The 12,740-nt window shown below is 52.9% G+C and overlaps 2 protein-coding genes across 5 annotated transcripts; one reads left to right on the forward strand and one right to left on the reverse strand.

The window, feature by feature from the left end:
• Positions 1-136: 136 nt before the first annotated feature.
• On the forward strand, positions 137-7,536 carry ATXN7L3 (ataxin 7 like 3). Of its 3 annotated transcripts, XM_023511309.1 has the most exons (13): positions 137-664; positions 1,319-1,429; positions 1,730-1,862; positions 2,054-2,225; positions 2,413-2,510; positions 2,694-2,716; positions 3,020-3,086; positions 3,293-3,321; positions 3,920-3,988; positions 4,227-4,270; positions 4,512-4,583; positions 4,665-4,822; positions 4,925-7,536. In XM_023511309.1, the coding sequence occupies exons 2-13, from the start codon at positions 1,379-1,381 to the stop codon at positions 5,071-5,073; spliced, it is 1,065 nt and encodes a 354-aa protein (XP_023367077.1). In that variant the 5' UTR covers positions 137-664; positions 1,319-1,378; the 3' UTR covers positions 5,074-7,536. The 3 variants fall into 3 exon arrangements, with proteins under 3 accessions (XP_023367077.1, XP_023367076.1, XP_003786326.1); XM_023511308.1 differs by having other exon boundaries at positions 137-1,429; XM_003786278.3 differs by having other exon boundaries at positions 137-1,429; positions 3,041-3,086.
• A 394-nt stretch (positions 7,537-7,930) lies between these two features.
• Positions 7,931-12,445, reverse strand: TMUB2 (transmembrane and ubiquitin like domain containing 2). 2 transcript variants are annotated; one of them, XM_023511310.1, is made up of 3 exons: positions 12,313-12,445; positions 9,086-9,652; positions 7,931-8,850 (listed from the first exon to the last, which is right to left on the reverse strand). In XM_023511310.1, exons 2-3 carry the CDS (start codon positions 9,625-9,627, stop codon positions 8,487-8,489), a joined length of 906 nt encoding a protein of 301 aa, XP_023367078.1. In that variant the 5' UTR covers positions 9,628-9,652; positions 12,313-12,445; the 3' UTR covers positions 7,931-8,486. The 2 variants fall into 2 exon arrangements, with proteins under 2 accessions (XP_023367078.1, XP_003786328.1); XM_003786280.3 differs by lacking the exon at positions 12,313-12,445 and adding an exon at positions 11,686-12,195.
• Between the last annotated feature and the right edge of the window lie 295 nt (positions 12,446-12,740).

Below are 12,740 nucleotides of genomic sequence, written 5' to 3' on the forward strand. Positions count from 1 at the left end.
GGGGGGCGGGGGGCGGGGCCCGAGGCGGGGCTTGGGCCCCCTCCCCCCAGGTCTGGGTCAGCGCCCCTTCCCCTCCCCCCCGGCCGACGCGGAAACGCCCGGCTTCCCCCAGCTTCCCGGCCCGACCGGGGCCCCCTGCTCTTCCCCGTCTGGGTCCCCCTTGGGCGGGGCAGGGCCGGCCGGGGAGGGGGCGCGGGGCCTTTGTTAGGGAGCCAGGCCCTAGCCCCCGGGACAATAGAGACACCCTCCCGGACTCCTCTCCCCGGCCGGCCGGGGCTCTTGGCGGGCGAGGAAGGAGAGGGGCCGGGACGCGTCCCACTCTGCCCACTTTCTGGGGGTCGGTCTGTCCCGGACCGGCGCCGGCCTCCAGCGGCTCTGCTCTCCTCCCCCCAGTCGGTATGATGCAGCAGCAGTGCCGCAGGGACGGGGGAAGAGCCGAGGCCCGGCCTCCTACCCTTCTCAGTGCCCCTGGCTCATTTGTCAGTCCCCACCCCACTCTAGGCCGGCAGCTCCTTAAACTCGTACCCACCATTCAGAGGGGCCCTGGACTGTGGGTGCTGTTTCTGAATCCTTTGCTGGGGGTTCCTGGACTTTGGGGCTCTTGGAGAGACTTCCGGCTTGTCCTGAGGGAGGGAGGGAGGGTGGTTATCTAAAGCAAAAACAGGTAAGGGAAGTGCCCACTTCTGCCATACTATCCCAACGGGCTCTACCCCTCTCTTGTTCCTGGTGGCTTAGAAATGCCCCTTAGCCCTACGGCTTCTGCGGGCTCTGCTCCCCTCGTGGAGTGACATGCTTATTTCAAAGGAAAGCAGAGTAGGGTGAAGGTTGTAGGGTCCTAGGGCCATTCGTACTTCTGGTAGCAGTACCCCCCCAAGTGGACATCCTAGCTGAAAGCAGAGGTGACTCTGAGGAGAGCCTTTAGGGAAGGGGGGTTGTATTTAGGAGTCTGTGCAGTTCTTTGCCACACCCTGTGGGTTTGCTTTGAGGCCTTAGAGTTCCTTCTCCTCCCCCTGCTGCATTGCACCATGGGTATCAAAGAGGGGTTTGAGTTTTAGGGACCTGGGGTGAGCTGCTGCCTCCTATAGTCCCAGACTCTGATTGGCAGTGGAGTCCAGGGCCTGAGATTAGGCCTAGGAAGGACTAGACCACCTTTAGGTTTCAGGCCTTGAAGGACCATCCAGACTTAGTGAGCCTGGGCCTTGAGGAGGGAGATACCTTGATGCCAGGATAACTGGGCAGCGAGGTGGGCAGGGGTGAGGGCAGTATTCAGAGGTGCCTTGGACTCACACCAACACACCCCCCCCCCAAATGTGTACAGCCGAGTTGCCGCCCGCTGTGCTATGAGCAGTCAGAGCGCCGTCTCCACAAGAGTTTACAAATGAAAATGGAGGAAATGTCTTTGTCTGGCCTGGATAACAGCAAACTAGAGGTGAGGGCTCCCCCACGTGTGCCTCTAGTTCTTTCTCTTGATGTCTGTACGGCGCTATATCTGGCATCCACACCAAAGAGGAATTTGGGTAGTCAGCCTTGTTCCTTAAAGGGAATAGCCAGCTGAAAAGGCCCATGGATCCAGGAAGAAGAAAGAACACAAAGTCAAGATGGGGAAAATGGAAAAGAAAGCATGATTCTTGGCTGGGGCCAGTTGGCAGGAGATTTAGTTGGTGAAAGTTGCTATCAGACCAGGGGGCTGTGACTCTTGTGACCATGGATGTTCTCCCCTGGGGCCCAGGCCATCGCTCAGGAGATATACGCAGACCTGGTCGAGGATTCTTGTTTGGGATTCTGCTTTGAGGTACACCGGGCTGTCAAGTGTGGCTACTTCTTCCTGGACGACACAGACCCTGATAGCATGAAGGATTTTGGTGAGCTTCAGGATTGAAGGAGAGCAGTCTAACCCTGCCCTGGGAGTGCTTCGAGTTTCCTTCTCTGGAAACTGCACTAGATATAGATCCTGGAGCTCCTGTGAGCCTGGGCAGGGGGGTTGAAGAAGCCACGGGAACAAGAGAGGAGGGTTCCCTGCCTGCCCTGATCGCCACGCCTCTCCTGTCCCCAGAGATCGTGGACCAGCCAGGGTTGGACATCTTTGGACAGGTTTTCAACCAGTGGAAGAGCAAGGAGTGTGTTTGCCCCAATTGCAGCCGCAGCATTGCCGCCTCCCGCTTTGCTCCCCACCTGGAGAAGTGCCTGGGAATGGGTCGGAACAGCAGCCGAATTGCCAACCGCCGGTGAGGGCCTTTTCCCTGGCTGGAACCAGAGCTGCTCATCTTCTGCAGCCTGCACCGTGGTGTAGTCCCTCGGGGGCACTAGTAGGGGACAGAGGATTATACTTGTTCCCAGATACTCTATATACCCTGGATGTTGTAGGGACACAGGGTGGCAACCTTGACCCTTTTTCTTTCCTACCTTTGGCAGGATTGCCAATAGCAACAACATGAACAAGTCTGAGAGTGACCAAGAAGATAATGATGACATCAATGACAATGACTGGTCCTATGGCTCAGAGAAGAAAGGTATTTGGGGATCTGGGGAAACTTGGGGGACTTTGGGATGAGGTGGGCAAGTAGGAATTGGGTATACAGTGGTCACAAGCTGTTGTCTTGAACAGTGGGGGCAAAGTGTAGTTTTGTACTTGTTTTTGATGCCTTTACTTTGAGAACTTAAAGTAATCCTCTTTATCCTTTTGTTCCCAACAGCCAAGAAGAGAAAATCAGACAAGGTGAGAGCCGGGCAAGCATGGGGGAAATTTGGGCAAAGGACAGTTAACCCTCCCTTTTGGGAGGGGAGTCCTTGGGTGTCTTGACTCAAATCTGAAGTCACTGGGGGCTTCTCTGGGTTTGGGGACAAAGGTATCTATGGTGGGCATGGGGCAGCAGAGGCTTTGGTGGAGTGGGGGAGGGAATATGAGTAAACAGGCCTCTTACTGGGTGGGAAGAGTAGGAATTTGAGGATGTTTCTTTGTCAAATCTTTTTTCCTTCCCTGGGTTCTCGGCTCCCCCTTATCGTTACCCTTTCCCCAAAGCTATGGTATCTCCCATTCCAGAACCCTAATTCCCCTCGAAGATCCAAGTCTTTAAAACACAAAAATGGTAAGTGGAGCTGGAACAATGGGAATGATTCTAGCTGTGTTTTCTGGAACTCATTGCTGTGGGGTGGAGGTGGGGGCCTGGGTATAGGGGTATTGAGGGAGGGCCTGTGATCCTTCTGTCACCCCCACTTCCTCTCTGGTTATTTTCAGGGTTCTCTGTCTGTACCTCTGCATCAAACACCCTTCCCCTTCTTTTTTCTTCTTCAGGGGAACTTAGCAATTCGGATCCTTTTAAGGTGAGTATAGGTTGCCCCTTTTATGTTCCCTCTCATTATATTGTTGTGAATTGGTTGGGTTTTAGTGAAGTGGGGATCAAAATGCTGACAGCCAGAAGCCTTAGAGAAATTGTTTGGGTCTTGTATATTTACGTTCTTTCTGGGTCCCACCCCCTCATCCACATGCAGGTGGAATTACTTAGGGCCGGGAGAGGTGGCTCCTGGCATTCTGGGAGGCCGTGGAAGGTGGGTAGCCTGAGCTCAGGAGTTTAAGACCAATTTGAGCAAAGTGAGACCTTGTCTCTACTAAAAATAGAAAAACTAGCTGGGTGTTGTAGTGGGTGCCTATGGTCCCAACTACTCAGGACACTGAGGGAAGAAGAGGATCATTGAGCCCAAGAGTTTGAGGTTGCTGTGAGCTGTGATGCCCTGACACTCAACCCCAGGGTGACTGAGTGAGACACTGTCTCAAAAAAAAAAAAAAAGGAATTACTTGAAAAATTATTGCATAGTCCTAAAGCCTCATGCTTAGGCATGGGAGGGATTGATTCTCCATCAACTATTGCACTCCCTCTTTTGTCTTCCCCTTCCCTAATCTCTTCCTCTTGTTCTCCTGTAGTATAACAACTCAACTGGGATCAGCTATGAGACCCTGGGGCCAGAGGAGTTGCGTAGCCTGCTCACCACGGTGAGGGACCGGAAAACCAGAGGCCTCTGGGAGTGGATGCTGGTGACATAGCACTTAGGGACATGCAGTTTTCTCTCTAGAAGTAGGTTTCCTGGCCCATAGTGGCTTGGGACCATCTGCTCCAGACACCTTGGGGCCATTTCTGCTTATGCAGTCTAGCATTTACACAGAAGGGAATGTGTAGTGTCTAGAGTAGGTTCTCTTCTATCCCTCCTTTCAGCTTGTATTCTTCTTCCAGCAATGTGGGGTGATTTCTGAACACACCAAGAAGATGTGCACAAGGTGAGCACAGAACCTAGAAGGGAAACTAAGGGGCCCTCCTGCACCTAACTCTAGGCAGTGGAGGCTCCTGCTTGCCTTCCTGTAATGGCCAGGCTTAGGCTGCAGTTTGGGTGCCTTCCATTCATCTCTTCCCTGTCTTTGCCCATCCCACCCACCTGCTTTGGTTAAGGGGTGGGGCTTTTCCTGAGTTCCACAGATCCTTCCCTGCCTTGTCAGGGTTTGATAATTTTCTCCTCACCAGGTCCCTGCGCTGCCCCCAGCACACAGATGAGCAGAGGCGAACTGTGCGGATTTATTTCCTCGGGCCCTCAGCGTGAGTGACCCTACAGGATAGGTGGTGGGTTGTGGTTGGTAGGGTATCCCTAAAACCCTTCTTTGGCCCCTCCCCTTCCAGCGTCCTTCCGGAGGTTGAGAGCTCCCTGGATAATGACAGCTTTGACATGACTGACAGCCAGGCCCTGATCAGCCGGCTTCAGTGGGACGGCTCTTCCGATCTCTCACCCTCTGATTCAGGCTCCTCCAAGACGAGTGAAAATCAGGGATGGGGTCTAGGTATGTGACACCATTAGGCCCCAGGAGCTCTCTGCCCAAAGGCACAGAACACCATCTCCTGCCACAACCCTGCTCTCATCCCACCTGGCTCTTTCTATGCAGGTACCAACAGCTCGGAGTCACGGAAAACCAAGAAAAAGAAATCCCACCTGAGCCTGGTAGGGACTGCCTCCGGCCTGGGCTCCAACAAGAAGAAGAAGCCAAAGCCACCGGCACCCCCGACGCCCAGCATCTATGACGACATCAACTGACTTCGGTGGAAGGGATAGCCTTTGGCTGAGCAGAGCCCTCTTTCCCAACCCCCACCCAGGTGGCATAGCCTGGAAGATGGACAGCTGCTGGGGGTTTGGGCTTGGGAAGTTTGGTGGGCCAGGCAGGCAGAGGATCCAATTATGCACCCCTGGGGGGTGTCAGGGTCCTCTGCAATGGAGCAAGACCCCTCAGTGTGCAGGACTCAGACCTGGACATATTATGCCTTGGACATAAGTTTGGTGGGGAGGCGGTTTTCCTATTTATTCTGAATTACTGGATGTCCAGCGAGGCCAGGGGCCTGACCTGGGCACTGTGCCAGGGCACTGCCTGCCCCCCACCCCAGGAACTGGACTAAGCCCTGCCGAGGGGCACTGTGGCTACCCCGGAAGGCTGTGGGTTGGAAGCTGAGCCTGGAGGAGGTCTCATCTGGCTGCCCTCAGCAATGTGAATGGGTCCGGTGCTTGGAGCTGAGGGGCAGGGTTGGGCCTGTCCTATCTGTGCAGAATCCTATCAAATGCCCCCAGTCCCAGGGGTAGGCAGGCACAGTGTGCTGTCTGCTGAGGTAGGCGCCCAGAACTGCCGCCACCTTCCCTGCCCCTCACAGGGGCAGCCCTTTCCCCTCAGTCCCCATGGGCCTCCTTGGCAGCAGGAGCTGTCCTTTTGTTGTTGGGTGCCAGGAAAGGGCCTCCAGCCTCTACAGCTTCAAGGAATGGGAAAGAGGAGGGTAGCAGGAGGGAGCTGTGTATCAAAATAACTCCCCCTTACCTTTCCTCCCTGACCCAGGGCTGGTGAGGCGTGGGGCCCCAAGGTGAGAGGGAACGGTGCTGCTTTATTTGAAATGTTTTCTTACCTCATTCCCTGCCCCAGGAAGGGGCCTTGCCTCACCCTCCTGGGGTGGCCCCATGTTCCTCCTGCCGACCCTGCCCCACTGCCCTACGGGGGCACCCCAAGTTCCCAACTGCTGCTTGCCACCCCTTCACCTTGACCAGCTTCAGTTCCTCTCAATGCTCCTGTCTCCAAAGCCTGCCCTGTTTCCCCTTCCTTAGCCGCTTTTAAGTTATTTATTCTGTACTTGTGGTTTGGGGCTCTGAGGAAAATCCTAATCTTGTGCCTCTCCCTCTTTGCTAGGAGTGGGGTCGGAAGAGAAGGTGGTCTGTGTGCTCTGAGTTGTCAGTAGAGGGGGAGGGGTATTGTTACTCCTCTGTGGGACTGTCATGCCAGTGTGCCCACCTGCTTGGTCCATAGCCTGGAGAGGTGTACCACCCTCCACCCCCTCTGTGCAGGCACCATCACTCCCAGGAGCAAAGCTGGAGGACTGCAGTCTGGGCTGGGAGCAGAGCTGACTGACACGGGTGGAGTCGACCCTGAGCCAAATTCTCTGGCCCTTGTTGGACATGTCTCCGGCCCTTCTCCCAGGAGGAGCCATCCCACATTTGGGTAGCTAGTACCCAGGACTGGTTGGACTGATTTTGGTTGGGGACCCTAAAGGGTAAAGGGAACAACAGAGATTAGGGCCCTGTCTGGAACCCCACTCTTCCCCTGGGGTTGTTCTCATTGTGGCTGATGCCTCGTACAAATTGGTTTTTAACCCACAAATTGTGATTATTTTTTAAAAAGCCAAACAAATTTTGGCAGGAGTTGGAATAAACCCTGGGGCCTGGGCTCCTCTGTTCTTGGCCCTCCATAGCCTTCCTCCAAGGGGAAGCCAGAGGGGAAGGAGGATCTCAGCAAACCTCCAGCCTGCTTCCAAATGAAGTCTTGGGAGTAGGTTGAAGGTGAAGGGAGGAAGGCTGTGGGCCACTCTCCCTTCTGAGAGGCAGCTGTAGCTCAGGCCCTAATATACCCTTTCCCCTCTGGCCTCTCCCTTTCCCTCTTCTGGTTGGAGGAGGGAGAAGTGGGAAGTAGTTTGGGAACTGGTTTGTCCACATAAACTTCCCCATTGTTCCTTGGCCCACCCTCAGGGCAGAGCCCCCTGCCCAGGCTGGGTAAGAGATGGGCTTGGTCCAGCAGGGACCCTGAGGGAACAAACCCCTTTCCTTCTGGGGAGAGTGCCCCCCTACCATGTAGTTGAACAGGGGCTAGGAGCTCCCCACCCCCTCCCTCTTAACAGCAGGCTGTGTGGGTTTCAATTCCCATCCTTCCCACCCCGGCTAGGTGTCGTCCACCCCGTATCCTATCATGTGTCTGAGTGTGTGTGGGGGGGTTCTGTACTAATTTCCATGGCCGGTGGCTTTTCCTTCCATGCATCACTCCCCCCCGCATGCCCAGGGGCCACCCGCCTGGCATTACCGCATGCTGGGGTCATTGGGGGAGGGGGGTGGGGCTCACGCTGTCCTGTGGTCTTGAGATTTTTATTTTTGCATATGTAATCCATCCTGTACAGGTAGCTAACTTTGTAAACGCTGTGTATTCCTCTGCCCCCCATGGCTGCTGGTGTAAATAAACTGCATCTCCCGTTGGTAGCCTGGCCTACCCACCCTTCATTGGCATGTTGCTGGGAGCAGAGCAAAGCCATTCTGTCACAAAAGGAGGCTCCAAAGCCACAAAAATGGAATTTTATTCAGACACTGATCCTCCAAGAACCCCAAAGGCAAGTGCCTAGGGCCCAGTGATCCATACTCAGAGCCCATCCTTGTAGCTGGGTAGGGTGCTGGCCAAGGGCCAGTACTGTCTTTTCCTTACAGCTGTAGGCCTAGGGTAGTAGCAGCTGTGGCCTGGCCACTCCCAATGCTGGGGACTTGGCTTTCTGCCCCCATCCCCTTCCCGACTGAGCCCTATAAAAGATTATTTTAAAAAATGCAAGCAAAGTGCTTTGAAATAAGGGAGAACACTGGAAAATGTCTAGAACATGGAGAACACCCTTTTCCTCCTACAGGGATAGAAGGAGAAGGTGGGGGTGGCTAGGTGCCTATAGGGAAAGCTGGTACAATCTTCATTCCTGCCTGTGATTTCAGTCTCAAAAGACTGATAACTTCGTTAGGGAAATGAAAGATACTTCAGGTTCCCTACAGAGGTATGCTGGGGCCATGCTGAGCAGCCCTGGCAGGAAGCCCTGGGTGCTGGGGGTAGGCATGCAGGACGCTGGGAAGAGCTAGGACCACAGTTGGGAGGTAATCCCCAGAGCCCAGGCTCCCCACTGAGCTTGGCCAACAGCTCTGAACTTTTTCAGGACCCTAATAGTGAAGGAAGAAGACATCTTCATTTCTACCTGAGTTGTGCTTGCACAGAGGGGATGTCTGTACCCCCACGGATGAGAATGGGAGGAACAATGCCTGCCTCCTGTGTCCTGTAGAGGGATACCCACCATGTCCTTTCCACCCTCCCTCCTAGGCCCTTGGGCCCAGCTCTGGCCAGGAAAGGGGGAGAGGCCATAAAGGAGGAAGACCATGCCTTTCATTTTCTCCCTATGTCCTTATCGTCCATACATCCCAAATACTAGGAAGCTAAAGAAGACAGTGACCCCCACTAGGGAGACAGTAGCAGGTGCTGTGAAGAACTGGCGGTAATTGATTCGGAAGTACCAGACCACACCCAACAGCACCACAAACACAGGCACCATAAGGCTGCCCACATTGACACCGAGACTTGGGGGCTCAGTGGCTGAAGGGGCCAGGGAGGCTGAAGGCCCCGGAACAGCTGACCCTGAGGGTGAGCGGTGGCAATGAATCACACAGTTGTCAGTAATGTTCAGAGAACGCAGTGTGCGTGCTGGGTCCTGCAGCAGGCGGCCCTGGTAGATCAGTTTCATCTGGCTCTCTTGTCCAGGGAAATATTTGCTGTAAAGATGAAAAAGATGGAAGGAACAAAGAGGGTGAAAAACGAGAAGGTAAACAGGCCTGGATCAACAAAGCAGAGCAGCAGGGAAAAACTGAAGAGTAGACTTATATTAAAGGATCCCACCCACCCTTGGTAGGGAGTGGACCTTATACATTCCTGCTACTCCTACTTTAGAGTCAACTGAGGGCTGGGGACATGGACCACAAGCAGCCTCCCACTCGCCAGCCCACTTACCTCTTCAGGGTACCCACAGTATCCTCTGGCCTTGCCACAGCCAGCTCCTCAGTGTCATTGAGGAATTTGAGGCGCACATTGATGAGATCAGGGCTGGGAGGGAGGCAGGTGCTATCTTCAGATCTCACGGGGGCCTCTGGACTGTCAATTTCTGTACCTGCTTGTCTTTTGGGCAGGCCTTGGATGTCAAGGAAATGCTCAAGGCTGGGCTCAACATCACCCCCAGCTCCAGGTTCCCCTGTGGAGTCTCCTCCACCTTCTCCAGCCTCTTCAGCCTTCTCATCATTACTTTCTGATGGATGGGGGAGTTCAGTTGGCTCTGGGGTGCCCTGGCCCACCACCAGATGGTCCACGTGCCCCAGGTGGAGGACGGATGAGTCACCTGTGGACACAATAGTGCCCAAGAGCTCGTTGCTACCGCTGTCAGCCACGTAGGTAGAGAGCCAAGCTAGGACCAAGGCTAGAATCAGCACCACCACACCTGCCACCACCATCACCTCATTACCCACACCCTCAATGAGGGTGACATCAGAGAGCTCCATGGCCTGGCTGCTGACTGCGTCCAAGCTGCAGGAACAAAGGGGACAGTGTCAGCAGAGCCTGAGGGCTACAACCAGGATTCTAGTCTGTTCAGACTCTTACTAGCCCTCAAAGAAAATGGAATTAGTTTCCTGTAGAAGGGAGGACTACAGTCCTAACTCTAGACCCCCAACCTAAAGCTAAGGACTTATCCTTTGCCTCTACTGTGCAACTCTAGCTATCAAATTCCACACCTTTTCCTCTCTTACACTCCAACCCCTCAACAATCAAGGATCACTAGGAGAACCTCACAGCCTAGCTCTATTGCTAGTTATCACTGCTTTTTTAGTAGATGCCAAAAACCTTTGCTTCTTTGAGCCTTTAGGGTTTTTTTTTTTTTTTTTTTTGAGACAGCCTCAAGCTGTCCCCCTGGGTAGAGTGCCGTGGCATCACAGCATTTTTTTTTTTTTTTTTTTGGTTGCAGCCGTCATTGTTGTTTTGGAGGGCCCCAGCTGGATCTGAACTCGCCACCTTAGGTATATGTGGCTGGTGCCTTAGCCACTTGAGCCACAGGCGCCGAGCCAGTTTTTCTTTCTTCTTAAACAGAGTCTTGTTTCTGTCACTGTGTGTAGAGTCCCCTGGCATCATAGCTCACAGGAATCTCAAACTCTTGGGCTCCAGCAATCCTCTTGCCTCAGTCTCCTGAATAGCTGAAACTACAAGGGCCCACCACAACAACCAGCTAGTTTTTCTATTTTTAGTAGAGATAGGGTCTCCCTCTTGTTCATGCTGGCCTCGAACTCCTGAGCTCAAAAAATCCACCTGCCTTGGCCTTCCAGAGTGCTAGGATTACAGGCACGAGCCACAGCCATCCAAGCCCTGAGTTTCTCTAGGATTTCTATCACTTGGTAAAGCAAACATGCCCCCTTAGCAATCTCCAAAGTAGCTTCAGAGAGACCAAAAGCCTGCAATATTTTATTTTAGGTAGGGCCCTTATGGAGGTACTGTGCAGCCACCCTTGACAGATTGTTTCATAATCAGCTTATTTCATTTTTCATCACAGATCCAAGCCCAGATGTCAAGTCAAAAAAAATTAACCTATCATCAAAAGTAAAGTTAGGGCTGGGCGAGGTGGCTCATGCCTGTAATCCTAGCATTCTTGGAGGCTAAGGCAAGTGGATTGCTTGAGCTCACAAGTTCAAGACCAGCCTGAGCAAGAGGGAGACCCCATCTCTACTAAAAAGAAAAACTGAGACAAGAGGATTGCTTGAGCCCAAGTTTAAGGTTACTGTGAGCTATAACACCACAGCACTCTATCCAGGGCAACAGCTTGAGTCTCTGTCTCAAAAAAAAAAAAAAAAGTGAAGTTAAATCACCTCAAGAGACAACTCGGTAGAGGCCATCAGTAGACACTATGCAGCAGACACTACATCTGTCTCTTCTGAAACCCTCTGGCAAGCCCTCGGTGTAGAGAGAACTATGTGGGACAGACACCAGAAACAGCACTTTCCCAGGTCACCATGGGCTTATGACTACAAAAATCACTCCCCAAGTGAAAGTGATTTAGAAAAGATTCCACACCATCTCTCATAATCCTTATCTGAGTTTATCTTCTTTACTGTGAAGGTTCTCCCTATGCAGTTTCTCAGAAAAGCAGGTAAGATCTGTTTGTTCCTTGGAGTACCTACTCTTTGCCTTAGAGAATCTGCTGCTTTCACACCTGTCCCTGGACAAATCCTGTCTGGTGATTATTATCATCACACTATTCTCACAGAACCCATAAAACTTCATTATACTTATCAGCCTGTCTCTCTCTCTATTACATTCCTGGCAGACAAGGATTACATGTATTTCTTTTTGCACCACAGTGACCAGCATAACGCCATGTACTTACTCAAAAATATTTGTGGAACATTATCAACATCTAAATAGTTTTCACAGCCTTATTTAATAAACTGACTCTGGAGTCAGAAAAAACTAATTATAATCTCAGTATTACCTCTTACTAGATATGTAACCTCAAACAACATTTCACAGCTTCAGCTTTCTCCCAGTAAAATGGGATTAAAATTCATACCTACCTCATAAGATTATTTTGAAGATGACGTGAAATCATCGAAGCAAAATACTTAGCACAGTGCCTGGCACATTACGAATGTTCAATAAACCAATGGTAGCAATTATTTATCACTCCCACAACTAACCACTGATGGTATGATGGTTAATGTCATCACCCATGATTTACAGAAAAAGAAACCGTGGCAAAGAAAGACCAAAACGACTGGCAGACACACAGGGAACACCTGTGGTGAGGCGCAGGGCAGGACCCCAGAACATCCACCTCAAGGGCCTCTGCTCTCTTCTTAGCCTGTGAACTACCCTGACCACGTTGTGGAGGGGTCCCCGACTCTGCTTTTTCTTAGGTGAAGGTTCCGCTTTTGGACGGTCCTACTTCCGTGGCGTTGGAGTGGGGTCCATGAGTCCACCCGAGTCGAAGGGCTGCCAGCTCCCGGCCGCCGTACCTAAGCTCAGCTCTCCCAGCCGGTGAGGGGTAGGATCAGGTAAAGGGGGTCACAAACCATCCACACCCCTCAAACTTCGGGGCGGGGCGGAGGAACTGTGGGCGGGGCTTGAGGACGCGGGGAGTCATGGGAAATTAAAGGGAGCTAGTACTGGTACTGTGCCTGGATAGGGAATGAGGTCCTCACCTGAAAAGGCCAGACTAAGCGTTTTGACTTCGCCAGGAGGGTCCCTGGCCTCGTCTTTCCGTAGGGGCCAGGGGAGGGGCTGAAAATCCCCGATTCTCTCCAGGGTCCAGTCTCTTCCGGCTTCTCCCGGAAACTGTTAGAACGAAGGACAGGAAGTCCCGCCTTCGTGCCTTGCACTGATGACGCAAAGCTACGTAAGGCGGGTTGACGTAGACGTATCTTTAAATAAAAGGGACAGGTTGCTCAGTAGAAAGAGAGGCGGGGTCATTGTTGGCGGGATGGTGGCCCTCCGGGTGTGGGGTCACGCCCACTGGGCGGGGCCTTAGGCAGCCTGGGAGGACAGGCGGGCCAAGAGGGGAGGAGTAAATCCGAGGAGGTGTTTGCGAAGGGGGCGTGGCTTCGTGCCTCTAGAGGGATGCCCAGGTTGG

This window comes from Otolemur garnettii, unplaced genomic scaffold, assembly GCF_000181295.1.
Source record: "Otolemur garnettii isolate 467f Iridium unplaced genomic scaffold, OtoGar3 scaffold00018, whole genome shotgun sequence".
NCBI lineage: Eukaryota > Metazoa > Chordata > Mammalia > Primates > Galagidae > Otolemur > Otolemur garnettii.

Excerpts from the sequence above, each read along its gene's own strand:
- TMUB2 (XM_003786280.3), bottom strand. The coding sequence starts at position 11,720 with ATGATTTCACGTCATCTTCAAAATAATCTTATGAG. Across the intron at positions 9,653-11,685 it reads CTTCAAAATAATCTTATGAG|CTTGGACGCAGTCAGCAGCC; the intron begins GTAGGTATGAAT and ends TTGTTCCTGCAG. Across the intron at positions 8,851-9,085 it reads ACTGTGGGTACCCTGAAGAG|CAAATATTTCCCTGGACAAG; the intron begins GTAAGTGGGCTG and ends TCATCTTTACAG.
- ATXN7L3 (XM_023511308.1), top strand. The coding sequence starts at position 1,379 with ATGAAAATGGAGGAAATGTCTTTGTCTGGCCTGGATAACAGCAAACTA. Across the intron at positions 2,226-2,412 it reads AGCCGAATTGCCAACCGCCG|GATTGCCAATAGCAACAACA; the intron begins GTGAGGGCCTTT and ends TACCTTTGGCAG. Across the intron at positions 3,087-3,292 it reads GTCTTTAAAACACAAAAATG|GGGAACTTAGCAATTCGGAT; the intron begins GTAAGTGGAGCT and ends TTTCTTCTTCAG.